Here is a 19,175-nt window from a genome sequence, read left to right as displayed (position 1 = left end):
TTCAGGTCCCATCACCCTTAAAGTTTGAGGGGTGTGGGAAGCCTCTAAAACCCCCACATGCAACCTATGAGGACAGTAGGAATATTAATTTTCCTGTTCACTCATAATATTAAATATATTAACCTGCATTATTTTCCATTCATTCTGAACATGCACTCGTAATGCACTCCAAATCCTAGGATTCCACAGGATGGAGCCATGACAGTTAAAATGATATCAAACGTCTTTATTTCTGCTGTGTGATGGCAACCGTTTTCCCTACTGTGGCAAACCAAATAACTCCAGGCAGACTGTCCTCTCCTCTTGTTGTCCTACAAATAGTATTCAGAGGCATTCTGACTGTGATCCTGGGTCTAATATACAACAGAACTAGTAGCCACTAATGGAGTTCTCCTCCATGAATTAGTCCAATTCTCCTTTAAACCTGTTCAAATAAGTGGATGCCACCAAATCTCATGAAAATAATTTCTATACTTTGTCCAGATTAACTATGTCATGCAGATGCTTCTTCTAGATCTCACTATTTTGTATCTGATAAATGTAGAGGCACCATACATTGAACTCATGCTTTTCTGTGTGCAAAGCATGTTCCCTACTGTGAAGCTGAGGCGAGCTACGTTCTAACTATCTAAGGCTATCGTACATTCTAACATAGTAGAACACAACTTGTGTTAGTCTGGAATATCAGTAGGCAAAGGGATCTTGTAGGGCCTTTGAGACTAATCGTGTGAAAGAAGTTGTAGCATAAACTTTCATAGAGTTGGTTTACTTGCTCAGATGTCATCTGAGATGCCACAACTTCTTTCACACAGTCCCAAAGGTGTAACAAGTTCCCTTTGAACAGTAGAATATGGTCACCTCCTTTCAAGCTATTTCTCAAGACCATTTCCGCCATTTCCAGAATCTTGCTGGATCCATGTGCCTCCCACATTCTACAATGGAGCAGAGAAGAAGTCTGACATGATGGATAAACATGTTTTCTTCAGTGCCTCCGTTTCATACACAAATTGCATACATGCATCAGTTGCAATGCCCTAGGGATCACGCACCATATACTTATCTCAAAGCACCATGAATCAGTCTTCTGCCTAACAATTTACACATGTCTTTGTGGAAGCCACAAGCATATGGAATAATAAAGCCTCAGAAAGTTTATATAAAGTTTCTTAGCTCCTGTGCTTTGCCAGTGCACTGTTCTGTTTTGAAGGCAAGTATTCATTACTCTACTGAACGAGAATGTTTTAAACAGAAGTCAGTATCAAGAAAAGCAGTTATTTTCTTCAAGATGACAGAATTATTCATTTTGCTGCTACTCCTAGTATTCCCTCAAATTGAAGGCAAATCATATCCTGCTTTATGTAGACTGAATGATACCTTGCATGTACAACATGAGTATTATCAGTCAGGCGACTTCATCATTGGTGGGATGGCTTCCCAGCTCTTCTTGCCCCAATTCAGTCCAATGCTCTTCAGTCAAAACCCACAGACAGTGGCTATGGATGCACAAACAGAGGTTATGCACACGTAAGAAAATCATTTTTATTGTTGGTTGACAGTGTTTCAGGGTTATAAGCATCACCATGCAAACAGATACCAGAAGTAATAGTACATTCAGAAAGCAGCTACTTTGAGCATTTTAAGGAAAGACAGAACACACATCTTTTGAACAAATGTATGCATTATTGTTGTTGTTAACTGCCATCACATCGCCTTTAACTTATGATGATCTTATGAATGAGATACCTCCAACTCAACCTGTCATCCTTCTAAGGTCTTGCAAATGTAGGGGTACAGTTTCCTTGACTGAGTCTATCCACCTTTGGTATTAAAATGCCATTTGGATGAAATTTAAGTTCCTGCCCATTCCGTCTAATTTTGTCTATGCGTGCTTTTTGTTTTTGTTTTTTTACAAAAAAGAAAAACCACCCTGGTTTTCAGAAGGGAAAAATGGTAGTCTTAGATGGATGTGGTGTGTCACTAACACGAGAGGAAGATTTTATTTTACAGTTGTTGTTATAATGGAGTGATTTATTTGACTAATATTTGATGTGTCCTCTTATATTTTTGAATGAAAAAAAAATGTAAAGAGATATTTAAACTAAAAATGGTAGTCACTCATTGACCATTGGCTTTCACCAGATAATGCTGTTGGGACTGAAATGGTTGAAATACAGTAGATCAGTTACATGCCTATAGAGGAAGTTGATTCATGCTCATCTTTAGCTGGGGTAAAACACCTTGAGATTTTAATACATAGTCTCTGTGCAGCATTAGTTAAGGTGTTCTCTGTATTCCAAACCAATGTGGCTAAATAAAAGATTCTTAACAAAGGTCACTGTAACTGTCAGCACTTTGACAACTTTTCTTAACTCTAGCATTCAATATAAATGCAAATAAAGCATCATAGTTCATTTTTAAGCATCTGAGAGCCCCTTGGCATATATGAGAAAGCATATCAATATATTCATCCATACTATCTATCACAAATAATCTTAAGTATAGGATGACTTAAACATACCTGACAATGTTTGGGGATTCTCCTCCCCTGAGAATTTGAAGCTCTGAATTAACTGACAATGAATCATGAATTACCTGATGAATCTGGTGAAATGGGCTCTAATCTATGACAGCTTTTGTCATCATGAATGAGGTTCAGAGTATGCATAGGAAACCGATCTGGAAAAACATGTACTGTGTATATTAGGACCTGAGTGTGGGTGATAGATCACCTCTCCTGACTGTTATGTTTATTATATTGAAACTTAATCCAGACATAAATATATATTTAAACTGTGATGGTTGATGTACATTGTGACTCTTTGGCCAGAATTCTATTGCTGGTCCCAGTTAGAGTATAGCCATTAAATTAATGGTATTTACTTACATGTTGAGTCCGCATTGAACAATGGATTCAGTGGATCCATAGTAGTTGGGACTAACTAAGTTGATTTGGGTTTTTAATTTTTGTTTGATCATTTATTTACATAATGCATGGTACTTTTAAGGAAAATCACCAAGTAATACCAAATGCTGTAGTCTATTTTCAGAGGAAGGCCATGGCAAACCTCCTCTGAATAAATCTTATCAAGAAAATCCTATGACAGACTTGGCATATGTCAAAGTCAGCTAAAGGCAGATAACAACAATACCCCCTATATTTCATGCAAATTTGTATTTCCCTGGGTGATGAAAAAAATTAGTAAGAAACATTAGAAGTACAAACAAAATAGAAAATGCTAAAGCATTCAAAAGAATACAAGACATTGTAACTGCAGAAACAACTCATTTGTAAAGCACACACCAAAAAGAGCAGTACATGGTGGAAGAAGTCTTGTTGGTGGCAATTGGCATACACATTGTAAACTGCTTAAAGACTGCTTAGTTCAGTATGAAGCAGTATAGAAATGTAAATGCTATTGCTAAATGCTATAAAATAAACAACTGAATGTAGGAATGAAGAACATTGAGTGATCCCTGGTAGTGGTTTTACTATTATTATTTACCAGTTTACATTTTTATAATGCCGAAACTTTGCCTGGCCCAGTTCTGTGATGGTGTACAGTATGTCATAATTAATTTACTTGCCTTCATACTTCATTACAAGATAAATATCTTGACATTTCTTCAACATAAATTTAGGCAGAAGAAGTCCACAAAAAGTATGACATCCATAATACACTCAGTATGCCTCTTGTTTTAGTGCAGTGCTAAAGAACTATCAACATGTCCTGTCACTGGTGTTTGCTGTGAAAGAAATCAATGACAATCCCAAGATTTTATCTAACGTTACCTTGGGGTTCCAGATCTATGAAAACTATTTCAAAGCAAGGATGACTTATCAAAATACCCTGAATCTCATCTCTCGTCATAAGAAGACAGTCCCTAACTATAAGTGTGGTGTAGAGAAGAATCTCATAGCTGTCATTGGGGGTCTTGACTCTGAAATCTCCCTCCATATGGCCTCCATCTTAAGCCTCTACAAGATCCCACAGGTAAAATAAATGTGCAAAGAATGGAGATGTCAGCACTGTGGCATATTTTCAAATTTCACCATATATTTCCAGAGCTTCAAGGAAGAATGAAGAAGGAACTAGAAGGAAAGGTGGAAAGATTAGTAACAGATGTAGATATGTAGAGAAAATATTCCGTCTAAGAATACTGTGTGTGTTTGTGTGTGTGTAAAATATGGATTCCCTGCAAATACCAAGGGCTGACTGTACTGGACTTGGCATAAAGCCTCAAATCTTAGCAAAAAAAGCCACATTCAGACCAGGCTGGGTATTTTCTGAAGTTAAACATGCTCAACTTCTGACCTCAACTCCCACCATTATCCCTTGACCAGCTGCAGCCTTACAGGATTTTTGTGCTTCAGAAAGTCAGAAAAGCTGAACTCCAAAATGATGTCTTCTGTTGGAAAGACTCAGAGTGGAGAAGAATGGTGCTTGAGTGATTAGCAGACCCAGCTATGAATCCTTGGGCATGTTTAACAAGGGGCTGTCCAATCAATGTGCTTTTGGAAAGCAGTTTGACTCACCAAAATACAGTCTAAATTTCCTTTATTGGGAATTCTGAAATCCAAAATATTCCAAAAACCAAAATGTTTTTCATGGATGGCTGAATAGTGACACCTTTGCTTTCTAAGGCAGACAAACTTTTTTTCATGCCCAAAATTATTAAAAATTGTATGAAATTACCTTTAGATTATGTGTACAGGGTGTATATGAAACATAAATGAATTTTGTGTTTATACTTGGGTCCTGTCTCCAAGATAAGTCATTATGTATGTATATGCAAATGCAGATATTAGAAAATCTTTTAAAAAAAACCCCTCCCAGATCCAAAATACCTCTGATCCTAAGTCTTTTGGACAAGGGAGACTCAACATGGAGCCAGGAGCTTCCTCTGTCATCTTGGTTTGCCATATTGTTCTATAGCAATGAGAAATGTTTTCCATTTATTGCATCCTTGCATGGCATGTCAGGGTATGGTTTAGGATTATTTCAAATTATGTATGCAATTTTCAAACTATCTTTCCCCCATCCAATAGTTCCTGTAACAGGGGAAAAAGATCTTAGTTCATGTGCATGAATAGATTTTCTTTCTTTCTTTTTTTGTAAAAACTAAGCAACCAGATTTCCTTTTCCTAGAAAAAAGAAATCTACAGTGGATCCTTGTTATACGCTGGGGTTTGGTTCCAAGATCCCCCGTGTATAACAAAATCCGTGTATGCTCAAGTCCCATTAAGTATAATGACATAGCAAAACGGTGTCCCTAATAAAAAATGGAACATCAAGGTAAATTTGTACTTTTTTGGAACATTTTCAAACCGTGTATGCTTGAATCCGTGTATAAAAAATCAGTGTATAAGAAGGACCGACTGTATTTATTTTAATTTACATGTGTTCCTGTTTAGGTCACCTATTGCTTGTTTTCTCTGACAGTGAATGACAAAGTCCAGCTTACAAAGCCCTACCAAATGTTTCCCAGTGAAGAACATCAGTACGTTGGGATTTTACAACTTCTTTTACATTTCCAGTGGAAGTGGATTGCGATCATTGTCATGGCTGATGACAGAGGGGAAAAGTTTGCGCAGACTTTGACACACCTTCTTTTCCTGAAAGGGATATGTACAGCCTTCACTGCAAGAACACCAGCCCACAGTGAATTTTTCGATATTAATGAAATGTTGCTAAAATTCCAGTATATGCTGCTGAATTTAAGCAACACAGATGTTGATATATTTGTTGTAAATGCAGATACTCACACTGCATTAGATGTGCAGTGGCTGTTTGTAGCAGCTGAACTATATGGCATCAGGCCTTTAAAGAAAGTGTGGGTTATGACAGCCCATTGGGATTTCTCTTCAGAAACTTTTCAGAGAGATATGGATGCACAAAACTTCCATGGGGCCTTGTCCTTTGCAATCCAATCCAATGTGGTGCAGGGGTTCCAAAATTTCCTTTTGAATTTGCATCCTCCCTCTGAAATTGATGGCTTTATCAAGGACTTTTGGGAGCAAGCCTTCATCTGCTCATTTATAGACATGAATGTTGATTCAATGACTGAGGATATTTGCACTGGGGAGGAGAAGCTTGATAGGCTTCCTGCGACAGTTTTTGAAATGAGTATGACCAGCCAGAGTTACAGCATCTACAATGCTGTCTATGTGGTGGCGCATGCCCTTCATGCTATGTATTTGTCCAGAGCCAAAAGAAGAGCAAGGGGACAGTCTTGGGATATTTCAAAAGTGCAACATTTTCAGGTATAGCCAATATAATTTGAAAGAGGTCACATATGTTTGTTTCCAAAACATGTGAACACTTCTCAGAGACAATACTATGTTTAAAATGAATTGTTTGTACTGGGAGAGACTTGACTCCCTATTAAACTCATTACAGTGGATCCTTGTTATACGCTGGGGTCTGGTTCCAAGATCCCCCGTGTATAACAAAATCCGTGTATGCTCAAGTCCCATTAAGTATAATGACATAGCAAAATGGTGTCCCTAATAAAAAATGGAACATCAAGGTAAATTTATACTTTTTTGGAACATTTTCAAACCGTGTATGCTTAAATACGTGTATAAAAAATCCGTGTATAAGAAGGACCGACTATACACCAGAATTAGGAAGGTACATAGGAGCCAAAATGACATAGTCGTTTGAGCATTGGACTACAACTCTGAAGACCAGGGTTTGATTCCCTGCTTGGCCATGAAACCCACTGGGTGACCTTGGGCAAGTCACATACTCTTAGCCTCAGGAGAAAGCAATGGCAAACCTTCTCTGAAAAAAATCTTTCCAAAAAACACCATGGCCTGTTCTGCACAGGCAGAAAGTATGTGCAGCGCACATACTAGAGTTAGAAAGGGGCGTCCGGAAAGGACGCCCCTAACCCTAGTATGCGCTCGGCGCGTACAAAATGGCAGTGCCCGTTTTACACGGGCACCGCCATTTTGACATTGCGGACGCCTAGCGTCCGCACGTCACGCGGCGGAAATGACGCCACAAGTGCACCATTGGTGACTTGCAGCACCATTTCTGCACCGCAAGAAGAAGCTGCATTTTGCAGCTTCTTTTTTGTTGCATCCGGGAATCACACGGTTTGTCCTCAGTGGTTCCCGGACTCAGCAACCAGCGGCGCCGGCAGACCGCCCTTTTTGGGTGGTCTGTAAAGCGCCCATGATAGGTTCACCTTATGATCTGCATAAGTTGGAAATGATTTGGAGGCACACAACACACACATGCACCTGACACACAAATAGTCAAGCTATTTAGAAGGAGAGTACACAATCCAAGTTGCAGACAAAAATCTGTTCATTTGGTACCTGTAGACATGTTCGTTATTAGATGCACTGTAAGTTTCTTAAACAAAAAGATAACAATAGACAATATCTTTTTTGTTTCAATATGTGTTGAACTTAAAAAGAAAGCAAGTTGAGGATGAGAATAAATCTTGCAGCGGATGCTGGGAATCACCAGAACATATTCTGGGAGAACAGAACTGTTATTTGGATAGTTTAGAAAACTCAGCAACAAAAGTCACAAACGTCCAACACATTTGCTCCGTCTGGAGGAGCCTATTAATAAGCTTTCAAAGCAAATTCAATTTGCTTTTAAGAAGTGAAGTGGAACACCTGTTCCCTCCAGGTGTTCTTATGCTTCAGCTCCTATCATTTCTTACCATTCCCTATGATGGCCAAGACTGATGGGAGATGAATCTAACAGAATGTAGAAGCCATACATTTACCATCTTTGGCTTAAAAGAATAAGGGGAAAAAGAACGTGGGTCTTCATCTAAATGTAATGCACCCTTGTTTTTTGTTTTTTCTCAAGTGCAGCTTCACCCTTTCTTGAGGAGCGTCACATTCAACAACAGTGTTGGGGACAAGATGTTTTTTAATGATAATGGTTTATTAGAAGCTGGGTTTGACATTATCAACTGGGTCACATACCCAAATAAATCTTTCTCGAGAGTGAAAGTAGGAAAAGTGGACCCACAAGCTCCACAGGGTAGACAATTCTCAATTAACGAGAAGATTATTCAATGGCACCACAATTTTAATCAGGTAGGGCACACCTTTAACTTCTAAACTCTCTGTGCCAGTTATTTTAATACTCCTTTATGCCCTTCTGCTAAATTCAGAAAAAGTGGTAAAACTGAGGAAGATGTGAGTTGAAATGCATATGGTTTTATTTGGGCTTATTGGTTGTGTATTTTTACTTCCATTATATGTCCTTAGGAAGAGCATACATTCATGCCATTATATGCACTTTGAATGTTGGACATTTTTTACTTGTGTGTCACTTAGGATTCATAGTTTCCAGCCTCTTAGGTTTATTGTCAAAACTGGTATTTCATATTTTGTGTACATTCAGACATTGTATACTATCTGAGACTTTCATCTTCAGGCAGTACACAGTTTTGAATATATATGGTTTGCCTGAATGACAGAGGATTATAGCTAATATATTATTATTTCCCCATCACACTGGATAATAAAACTTTTTAATACATTTTTCTACAACAACTTTTCCCTATACTTTTTTGTTTTGCTATTGTAAATTCAGGAAAAAAACCTGAAGCAGACTCGATTATCAGCTTGAAAGCTGGTGGCTGAGTGTGCTTCACTTTTTACTGAAGAAGGGAGCTGATTCTTGGCACTGTGGAAGAAAAGACAAAATGTCTTCCACAAGAAGAAAGGAACTAGGTGGAGGTCTTCAAGACCAGTGGCATACTTATTATGGATAATGTTTTAAATACCCCATCCTCTATTCAACAGCCCTTTCTGGGTCTGGCGGAGCAGGAAAGGCAGGAAAGGGAGGAGACTACTTGCTTAATCGGCCAGCAAAGCTGCCAGAGCCAGAAGGCAACCCCTTCCCACCAGTGGACACCCTGTAGCCTTTTCCAGGTCTGGCGGAGCTGCTGGGTGAGTGGCAAAGGTAGACAACTTGCTTTGCCACCCAGCCAGAAGAATCAACAGAGCTGGAAGGCAGCCCCTTCCCACAAGTGCACCAGGTGACAACTCATATGAGGTTTCACTTGGTGTTGTCCACACTCCCTAGTAATGTCTCCCGGTTCTGCACATCTTTTCTGGAGAGGACTCTTTTGTGCTACTGCACCCATTGCTCAAGTTCATCTTTTTTTTTTTAAAAAAAAGGAAGATGGAGTGGCTCCATAACACTTGGTACTTCTTCACCTTACTTTAGGCCCTTGGCACCATTATTTCAGTGCAACAAATCACAGAGCCAGAAGAAAGTGAATGTTTGCTGTATCTTCTTTTTGTGTGTGTGTATGTGTAGGTTGCCCCTCTTGGCTTGTGTAATGACCATTGCCATCCAGGTTACAATAGACAAAGGAAAGAGGAGAGACCATTCTGTTGCTATGGCTGTGCTACATGCCCAGAAGGGAAGATCTCCAATGAGACAGGTAGGGGACACTAGACCATGAACCATAATAACTATAAGTATATTATGAAAGACAGGCATTGGTCACATGGGCTTTCATAGACTTGATTCTATTTCCTCAGATGCAACAGAATGACTAGTTAGAATGACCACAAATGACAGTTGATTCTAGGTGAAATCATGCTACCAACTTCTCTCTTTCAGTTAGTCTCAAAGGTATTACAAGATCCCTTTGCACATTGATTTTCCACACTAACATGGCTATGTCTTTGTATAAGTACATTATGTTTTGGATGCAAATTATTACTTGAAAGAGGAAACAACCCAAGAACCTCCCAGAGTGGACATTTTGTTGTGTTCAAGAAAGGAATATTCTGTCTGAAAATATCATAAAAGGCCCACTCAAATACATTCTGCTTATCTATCCATCCCACAGAATGTTTGACAGAAGTACAGTATGGGGATGTGCCATAGGTTACTGGCAGCCTATATGGGCAGGATCCAATACTGGGCTGAACAATGGAATCCAGTGAGAAATGGGATCTTCATTCCTTTGGCAGCCTCCAGGCTGGAACACACATCTGGATCAGGCAGATGTTGTACCAGCACCATGTTGCCTTCAGCCCTACCATTGGCATACAAAAATCCCAATGTTAACATTCCTTGGAGTAGCAGGACAGTTGTCTCATAACCTGGCTAGTTATGGCCAGAGTAGAAAATACTTATCTCGCTTATCTAAAATCTGGACCCTGTACAAAGTCATATTCAGGCATTTTTCACCTTACTTTCTTCAACAATTCAAGAAGGTTATTGATAAGCTGCAACATGTCCAGAGAAGGGCAACCAAAATGGTGAAAGATCTGGAAACTGTGCCCTATGAGGGGTGGCTTGGGGAGCTGTGTAGATTTAGTCTGGATAAAAGAAGGTTAAGAAGTGACATTATAGCCACATTTAAATAATTGAAAGGCTATCTTATTGAGGATGGAGCAAGGTTGTTTATTGCTGCTCCAGAGACTAGGCCATGCAGCAGTGGATTCAAGCTACAGGAGAAGAGATACCGTCTGAACATTAGGAAGAACTTCCTGATGGTAAGAGTTATTCAACAGTGGAACATGCTCCCTCAGAGAATGGTGGAGTCTTTCTTTGGAGGTTTATAAACAGAGACTGGATGGTCATCTGTAAGGAGTAACAGCTTTGTGGATCTACATTTCCATACATTTCTACCATGACTTGAATCGACATTTCGCTACACCCTTATCATGACTCTGGGCAAACTTTCTCAGTTTGTTTTTGATAAGTAAGTTTTCACCAGTCAATGCTTTGGAAGTGCATAGACGTTTAACAGACAACTTGGTCTCCCCCTCCCCTCATATGCATTGCTATCTGTGAACTGAGTTTGAATGCACTCTGTTCCCCCCCTTCAGCCAAATTATTTTGGAAACTATATTATAAATTACGGTTTATCATGGTGGGATAATGTTGCAAGCATGGATTATCTCTAATAAAAACAAAACAAAAAACTGGCCTGTTATTCAGCTGGAAAATACTTTATATCTGAATTTTTAAACTTATTTACTCCTTCCTTCCTTTCCTCCTTCTCTAAGATATGAATGATTGTTTCAAATGCCCAGAAGATCAGTATCCAAACAAGGAGAAAAACCAATGCATTCCCAAGGCACTAAACTTCCTCTCTTTTGATGAAACTTTGGGCATAAGTTTGGTCATCTTGGCTCTGGCTCTTTCTGCAGTTACTGCTTTGGTGCTTGGCATATTCATTAAACACCAGAACACTCCCATCGTCAAAGCCAACAATCAAAACCTCACCTACATACTGCTCATCTCCCTTCTGCTCTGCTTCCTTTGCTCATTGCTATTCATTGGTCAGCCTCAGGTGCTTTCCTGCTATGTACAACAAACAGCTTTTGGGATCATCTTCTCAACAGCAATTTCTTCAGTCTTAGCCAAAACCATCACTGTGGTTTTGGCTTTCATTGCCATCAAGCCAGGAACAAAGATAAAGAAATGGATGGGAAACCAGTTTGCATATTCTCTTGTTCTCTGTTGCATATTTATCCAATTAAGCATTTGTGTGGTGTGGCTATGTACTGACCCTCCACACCCACATCTAGATATGCACTCTCTCCTGGAAGAAATCATTGTGGAATGCAATGAAGGAAAAAACAACATGTTCTATTATATTCTAGGTTTCATGGGATTTCTGGCTCTTATCAGCTTTGTTGTGGCATTCTTTGCTCGTAAATTGCCAGACATTTTTAATGAAGCTAAGTTTATCACTTTCAGCATTTTGGTTTTTTGCAGTGTTTGGGTGTCTTTTGTTCCAGCTTATCTAAGCACTAATGGAAAATACATGGTGGCTGTGGAGATCTTCTCCATTTTGGCTTCCAGTGCTGGGTTACTAGGTTGCATCTTTTGCCCTAAGCTGTATGTAATTATTTTGAGGCCTGAACTGAACAACAAAGAGCAACTGAGAAGACATAATAAAGAAAGAAATACCTGATATTTCTGAAACCACCTTCTGCCACGTGCCCTACTTCAGCTCTCATTTTCTTTGGAACAATCCTTGATAATAAAACTTTGCCAAGTCCCTGACTTCTTACAACTCCTTCCTCTGCCCCAGTCTGCCAGATGTTTTCTCAAGAGCTAAAAATAATTGCACCAGATGTGCTGGATGGGAGGGAACAGCCAGTCCACACTTCCTAGTAATGAGGGCATAGAAGGGCAACATTGGCATGGTACAGACCTCCTAAAAAGGGAGGCCTGTTTTCCTCCGCAGAGAAGTCATAGCTGTCAAACTGCGTGGCTTCCCTGCAGAGGAAAAAGAACCCATGAAAAATGGGTTCTTTTTGCCCTGCAGGGTGGACATCACAAGTGCGCCAATGGCACACTCATGATGTCACAGAGGCGGCGCAACGTGTGGACACTATGCATCCATCACATCACAATGGTGGCGCTCGTATACATGGGGTGCTACCATTGTCACAGCGCTGTGCCGTACTAGGATTAGGGACCGTGTGGTTGCTGCGTGGTCCCTTAACCCTAGTATGGTACTGCACCATTATTGCAGGGACTATTTTTGCTAGCACAATGTAAGCAATAATGCCAATAAAATGGATTGGAGGTGGGCAGGGGGTAGCAGTGGCAGGAGGGAGAAAGGCATAACAGCTTTGGCTCTGGCACTGCTTGTCTGGGGGAGGACAAGACTAGAAAAACATACTCGCCCCAAAGCTGTGATAGGCTCCAGTTGGGCTCAAGTAACGAGTGGTGTGGACTAGCAGCAGCCTGAGCACAGGGTGGGCTTATGTACATATATGGCCTTAAAAACTTGGAGGCAAGAGATGGGGAACTGTGTGGTTGGAATGCTGCTGAGCTCATCCATGTTTGGTTGACTTCTAGAGCTGTATGTTATTAGGGAGATTCAATGATGTCCTTCTGTAATGCCCTGTCTCTGTCTAACTCAATGAACACACTTCATGGATGAAACCAGAAACAGTTTATTGAGAAGATCAGCATCACAGCATCACAGCCTTTGTCAGGTCTTAGTCAATAAGCCATGTTTCACTTTTATATCCTCTTCAGATTCACTTTTTCCCCTCTTTTATATATATTTTTTCCTCACAGAGTGTAGTCAGCTCTATGTCTTTGGTTTACGCACAACATGGCAACAGCATGGCTAAGCAGGCTTAACTTTAACATGGAAGAAGGGGATATGAGGGGTGACTTTGACATCTTTGTATGAAAGGATGATTCACAGGGCTGCTCCCATTGAATTCAAAGGATTGATTATCTTTGGTACAGGAGGAAGAAAATACCCATCCAAGGCCTACTCTATGACTAGGAAGATGGCTGCCTAAGGCAACAGATTTTGGCTGTCATGTCAGGGTAGCAAATTGTTAGTTATTTTTAATACTAGAGAGGATAGAGCTGCTTGAGGGATTTTCTGCTTCATGGCTGGCACTGTACATCTTGATTACAGGTGGCATAAAGATAGGCAGAATAAAGTTCAGGCAGCAAAATCTCTTGAGGCAGTCATGTAGTTCTTATGACAAGCACCCATTTAAATCTTCTAGCGATATAGACCATCTGCTAGCTTACTCTAAATAAATAAAACAATTCGACAACTCTTTAACTGCCATGGTTCAATACTATGAAATTCAGTGATCTGTAGTTTGTTGTGGCACCAGAGCCCTCTGACAGAAAAGGTTATATATCTCGCAGATTTAGAAATCCCAGAGTCCCATAGCATTAAGCAGTGTCAAAATGCATGATTCCTGCCATGCAGATTGGACCTAGGAATCTGAATGTGAAGTGCACATGCAACACCATTTGGCCTTCCTTTGCTACCTGTTATCTTAGGTGACATTTGTATGTCTTGTCCTTTGGCAGTGGCTAATGCCCCTGGCTAATAGCATACAATTGTGGAGTAGTTCTCTTAAGACAGGAAAGTATAGTTCATGATCTGTATGTATGCATGCTCTAAACCACTTCTTCCAGGTTCTTGATGCCTCCAAAGGTATCACTGCTTCTGATCCACTCCCTATTTTAGGGCCATTTTTCAGCCCCAGAACCATTTTTAAAAGTGTCCAAACCAGTGCAAAGTATAGTAGTGGCTGAAACTCAGCTGAGCTGTTCCTATTGAAAGCTCCAGCTATTCCATCATATTGGAGGACATAACTTTGTAGGCCATAAAACTGTCCTGGCTCTCTACACTTGCCTGCTTCCTCAGCAATGGCATATTGTATAGATTTCTTCCCCATTCTCTTTCCATGTCCTTTTTTCTCCCTGCTTCTCTTTATATATACTGTAAAAATTCCAATAAAACTATTTTTGAATTAGAAAATAATCTCTGCTTCTTTACTGCTACCAATTTTGGGTAGAAGGAGTGGTTTCAGTTTGTGACAAATTACTACTTTCCAATCTCGATATAAGCCTTCTGCTCTTTGCCAACATTACATTGAACCATAACTCAGCATATTAAACTCTTCCTTCCTTTTACTACTGACAGAAAACTTAATGCCTCTATCAGAGTTTAGGTGTAGATTGTGTATTTATTAAAGGATCACTATATGGCAACCTTTGACTTCATTCATTTTATTATTCCATTCCTCAAAGTTTTAAGATATGTAAATAACTGTAACTCCGATCTACAGTACTTGATGGCAAACACATCTAATATATAAGGTATATTGTTTTTGCTTTTGTTAGGGAGAAGTTTCCCGCCCACTCTTCCTGCCCTTATTCTAATGTGATTTGAAAAGTCCATAAATGTGCTTATGTCATATGTTCCCTTTAGCACATTTTGTCAAATGTGCATTAGTTTTGCTGCTAAACCTTTAATGTGCTGTTATTTAAAGATCAACTTGGTTCCTATGCAGAAAGAAAGGTTTCCCTACATGATAGCCTTGGATTGATGGCTGCATACTGAGTTAAAGCACATAAAGATACAAAGACATAAAGACATTAGATATTCCAGCTCCCACATCCTGTTCAAATACCCAGCTTTCTTATTTCCACTGGCTTTCCACTGATCAAGGCAGACATGTATCTTTAACAATAACTCTGGTGTTCTGTTTGCTGTTCCTTCTTTGAATGGCCGTCAGCATCAACCTACATATGAGGAGGGAAGCACAGTTAATTCAAGTATAAAATAAGCTCAGGATATAATAACTGCTAAAATTTTTGGTGCATGGGTTCTTTTGTCTCAGGACAATGGTTTATCTATTCTAGCATCTGTATTTCAGTTCCCATTGATTTCCTCATTCATTGCACACTTTTGGACATTCAGCTGCCATTCTTGAATCAGAAGGCAGTGGTGTTGAAATCACAAAAAGAGTTTGTATTAGCAAGCCTCCAGATGATGCTGAAGGGAGAGGGGAAAAAAAAGGCTGAAGTAGTTATCTCACTTTAATTATCAGAATTATTGTAATTAATTCATCATTAAAGCTCCAGTGACTTTTTCAGAGGGCACTATTTTTTAAAGTCTAAAAGGCTGATAAATACTTCAGCATGGAAGATGATAAACATTCTAATACACCATTGACAGTTAAAATGAGATCCTAGAGGAACAGAGGGCTATGACTACTTAAACAGCAAGCTACACAATTTCTGTCAGTAGACACTGGGATATTGGCAATCGGCTTTTCCAAACCAGGCTGATGCTAGCAGTCACATTGTAGGAAGACTAAGAATACTCTCCCTTTAAAGCATTGCAATCAGATGGAGTGATGCTGCCTCTACTGCTGCTGGTCTTACTGACTACTCACTTTGTTTACACAGTGCATAGTATTCATTGCACACTACTGGATCCGCTTCCTATTCCACATGAGTGGCATCAGCCAAATGAAGTCCTCATTGGAGGGATTGCATCTCATATCCATCAAATGGTCCCCCTAATTCCGTTCAAACACCACCCTTCTCAGGAGTCATATGGCCTGCCAACGTAAGGAACTCATTTTTATTTCAACCATCTCCAGGATGTTGATATTATTTGGACTTGTATGTTGGCTAACTGCACTGATCCTATAGTGGGCAAAAAGTTCATTTGCTTGTTGTTCTTGGGGAAAAGGAATAAATGAATTATTGCAAGTTGATTTTGGTTGATGTTCAAAATGAAAGAAAAAGCAAAAAATTCTCAGTCTAAACTTTTCTTTTGATGCTATTAGTTCTGCTTTTAGGGACAAATTGCACATTGTATCATTTTTTTAAAAACATTTGTCCTACAAAAATCACCTGCTGGAAAGGAAATATGATTTGAAACTCAGTAGACAGAATGGCCAGTGCTTTTGCCTGTGTTGCAGCTCCAGTCAAATACCAACTATAACTGTAGCTACTCTCAGCTGCAAAGAAGGAACTATTTTGTACAGATTTCATTGATTTAAAAATTGATTACAGCTGTGCAATCCATTCTTAAGTGGTATGTGATAAAACAGTGAAATACAATTGACTTAATGGGTCAGACACAGAGGGAATGCAAGATGTGTGATGCACACAGACCCACCGGCTAACAGACATCCAGTTATGGATGGCCCTTATGGTCTCTTCCAACTCTGTGATTCTATACTGGGCACAATGCTTCTCAATACATTTTTGTGTTGTCCCGTTTCTTTGTCTTGATGCCTTGGCTGCCTCCTGTCTCTCCGCCCCTCACTGCTCATCCATAAGAGGACAAAACAGCCAGAAGCAAGTAGAAGAGACGTGAAGGAAGAGAAACAGCTACTGTAACCCACTCCAGCTCCTAGTCCTTGTTCCTTTAGTGGTATTTTCTGTAATCTATCCTACTTGATGTCTTCTGCTGGAGTTTGGATAGTGAGAAGAACATATTTCTACACCTAAATTCAAGTGGAAGATGCACTGGATTTCAATTAAGATTTTAAAATTAATGATTAAATTAAAACAATATTAAATTCCATATAAACCATCTGGACCATCTGGTGAGAACATTGTGCCCAGAAAGATATGTTATAAATCTAGCAGACAGAATCTTGTCAAGCGAGATTAGAGTCTGACCAATACCATGACATGTTTATTCCAGGGATGGTCATAGTTTCTCTTCTAACAAGGTGTTCTGGCTTTACAGAATGATGACCAAGTTCTACCAGCACATCCTAGCCTTGGCATTTGCTGTCAATGAAATAAATAAGGACCCTAGGATCTTGCCCAATGTCACTCTTGGCTTCCACATCTATGACAGCTATTCTAGTGCCAGGTTGACCTACCGAGTCACTCTGGATCTGCTCTGCAAATCATGGGCATTTACTCCGAACTACAAGTGTGGCGTCCAGAGTAATCTAATAGGAGTTATTGGAGGGTTTGATTTTGAAATCTCCTCATATATGGCAGACATCTTAGGCCTTTACAAGATTCCACAGGTAGGATTTACTTTGGAAACCTTTCTGTACACCACACACTTAGTTATTTGTTCTTTGTTCATTCTGTTTAAAGTAGTTGTAAGCTAAGGTATGTTGTTGGACAAATACATCCTCTCTTCACACAGACTTTTATTTGAAATCAAATATATTTTGACTCCTCAAAAAAGCAATGCTGGAGAAGTGCAGAATGCTTAAAAGAGAACAAAAACAAAGAGGCTTGTTCTTGTTGTTATTTGTCAATTTCAACCTATGGCAACCCTATGGATGAGAGACATTTAAGAATCCCAGTTATCATCTTCTCTGCTCAGGTCTTGCAAAGATAAGGCCTTGACTGAATCAATCCACCTGCAATGCAGACTTCGTCTTTTCTTACTGCTTTCCACTTTATCAAGCATTTTTATATTTTCCAATGAGACATGCCATCTTTGTTCAAAGTATGACAGCCTCAGTTTAATACAGTAATCTTCTCTTCTAGTGAGAGTCCTTGCTTGATTTGCTTTAGGACCCATTCATTTGTCTTTTTAGTGGACATTTCAAATGAATTGATTTTCTTCTTGTTAGCTTTTTCTACTGTGGTTTTTATAGCTATATATAGAACCCTGAAATGCTCTGCCATAGATGAAAGAAATAAGTAGGAAAAGTATATACTGACACTGAAAAGTTTTAATGAGTAAAGTATTATACATCTACACTATATTACATAATATGCTGATGTTGATATCTTTCTGGATGAACATATAGGGTGAAAAACACTGAAAGGAATTAGATGAGTACCCTTCTTCACTGACCTGCATTATTTATTCATTTAGGTTTCTTATGGTTCATTTGAACCAAGAATGAGTGATCAAATGGATGCCCCTTTCTTTTATCGCATGGTCCCCAATGAGGATCTTCAGAATCGAGGAATTGTCCAATTACTTCTGCATTTTGGATGGAAATGGGTAGGACTCATCACAAAGGACACAAGAGGTGGAGAGCATTTCTTGTCAGCTTTGGAGCCAATGCTTTCAAAAAATGGAATCTGTTCCGCTTCTAGAGTGATTCTTCCAAAAAATATAGATTTCTATGAAATGATTGCTGGTTTCTTCAACAATATAGATGTGTTCATGAATAGAAAAGAAAATGCAGTAATCATATATGGAGAAACGGGATCGTTTGCATGGCTGACTATGTTTTTCATGGCAAATGTGATGATTTCCATAGCTGACATGAGCTATACTGTGAAAGTATGGATTCTGACAGCACAAATTGATGTTGCCTTACATATCCTTCAAAAGGGGTTCAATATGCAGAAACTCCATGGTGCTCTCTCCTTCTCTCTTCAGGCCAAGAATGCAGAAGGCTTCCAGGAATACCTTCACTCTATCCATCCGTCTGGTGAAAAAGGAAATGGTTTTATCAAAGAGTTCTGGGAGCACGCCTTTGACTGTTTCATTCCATCAGCCGAACTCCCAACAAGCTTACTTTGTACTGGGGAGGAGAGACTAGAGAGCCTTCCCGCTCCCTTTTTTGAAATGAGCATGACTGGCCACAGCTACAGTATCTACAATGCTGTCTATGCTCTAACACACGCCTTTCATATGATGTATTCATCCAGATTTAATGCCAGAGCAAAGGAAGGTTCAAGCACTTTGATCCCTCATGTGGAATCTTGGAAGGTAATACCTTATTGGAAACAGTTTACTGTCAAAACCTGTGTTGCTTTGGATGTTTGTGGTCATTGCAATATTTTCCTCCAGAATTCTCTAAAACATCAGCATTCTTTTTTGTTGTCGTTGTTCGTCTTATCTCAACATCCTCCACTCATTTTGAGATATCACAGCTGCAAAGCCTCAGTGTTTGTAACTTTACTGTAGAGTCAGAAGAGCCAAAAGGGCCATCC

The 19,175-nt window shown here is 39.5% G+C and overlaps 1 protein-coding gene across 1 annotated transcript; it reads left to right on the top strand.

Annotated features, from left to right (window-relative positions):
- The first annotated feature begins 6,812 nt into the window (after window positions 1-6,812).
- Window positions 6,813-11,925, top strand: LOC121933868 (vomeronasal type-2 receptor 26-like). Its single transcript, XM_042473858.1, has 4 exons — window positions 6,813-6,837; window positions 7,836-8,068; window positions 9,303-9,429; window positions 11,012-11,925. The coding sequence occupies exons 1-4, from the start codon at window positions 6,813-6,815 to the stop codon at window positions 11,923-11,925; spliced, it is 1,299 nt and encodes a 432-aa protein (XP_042329792.1).
- Window positions 11,926-19,175: the final 7,250 nt, after the last annotated feature.

This window comes from Sceloporus undulatus, chromosome 6 (genome assembly GCF_019175285.1).
Source record: "Sceloporus undulatus isolate JIND9_A2432 ecotype Alabama chromosome 6, SceUnd_v1.1, whole genome shotgun sequence".
NCBI lineage: Eukaryota > Metazoa > Chordata > Lepidosauria > Squamata > Phrynosomatidae > Sceloporus > Sceloporus undulatus.
Note: the sequence above shows the minus strand (reverse complement) of the source record. Positions and strands in the feature narration are given on the sequence as shown.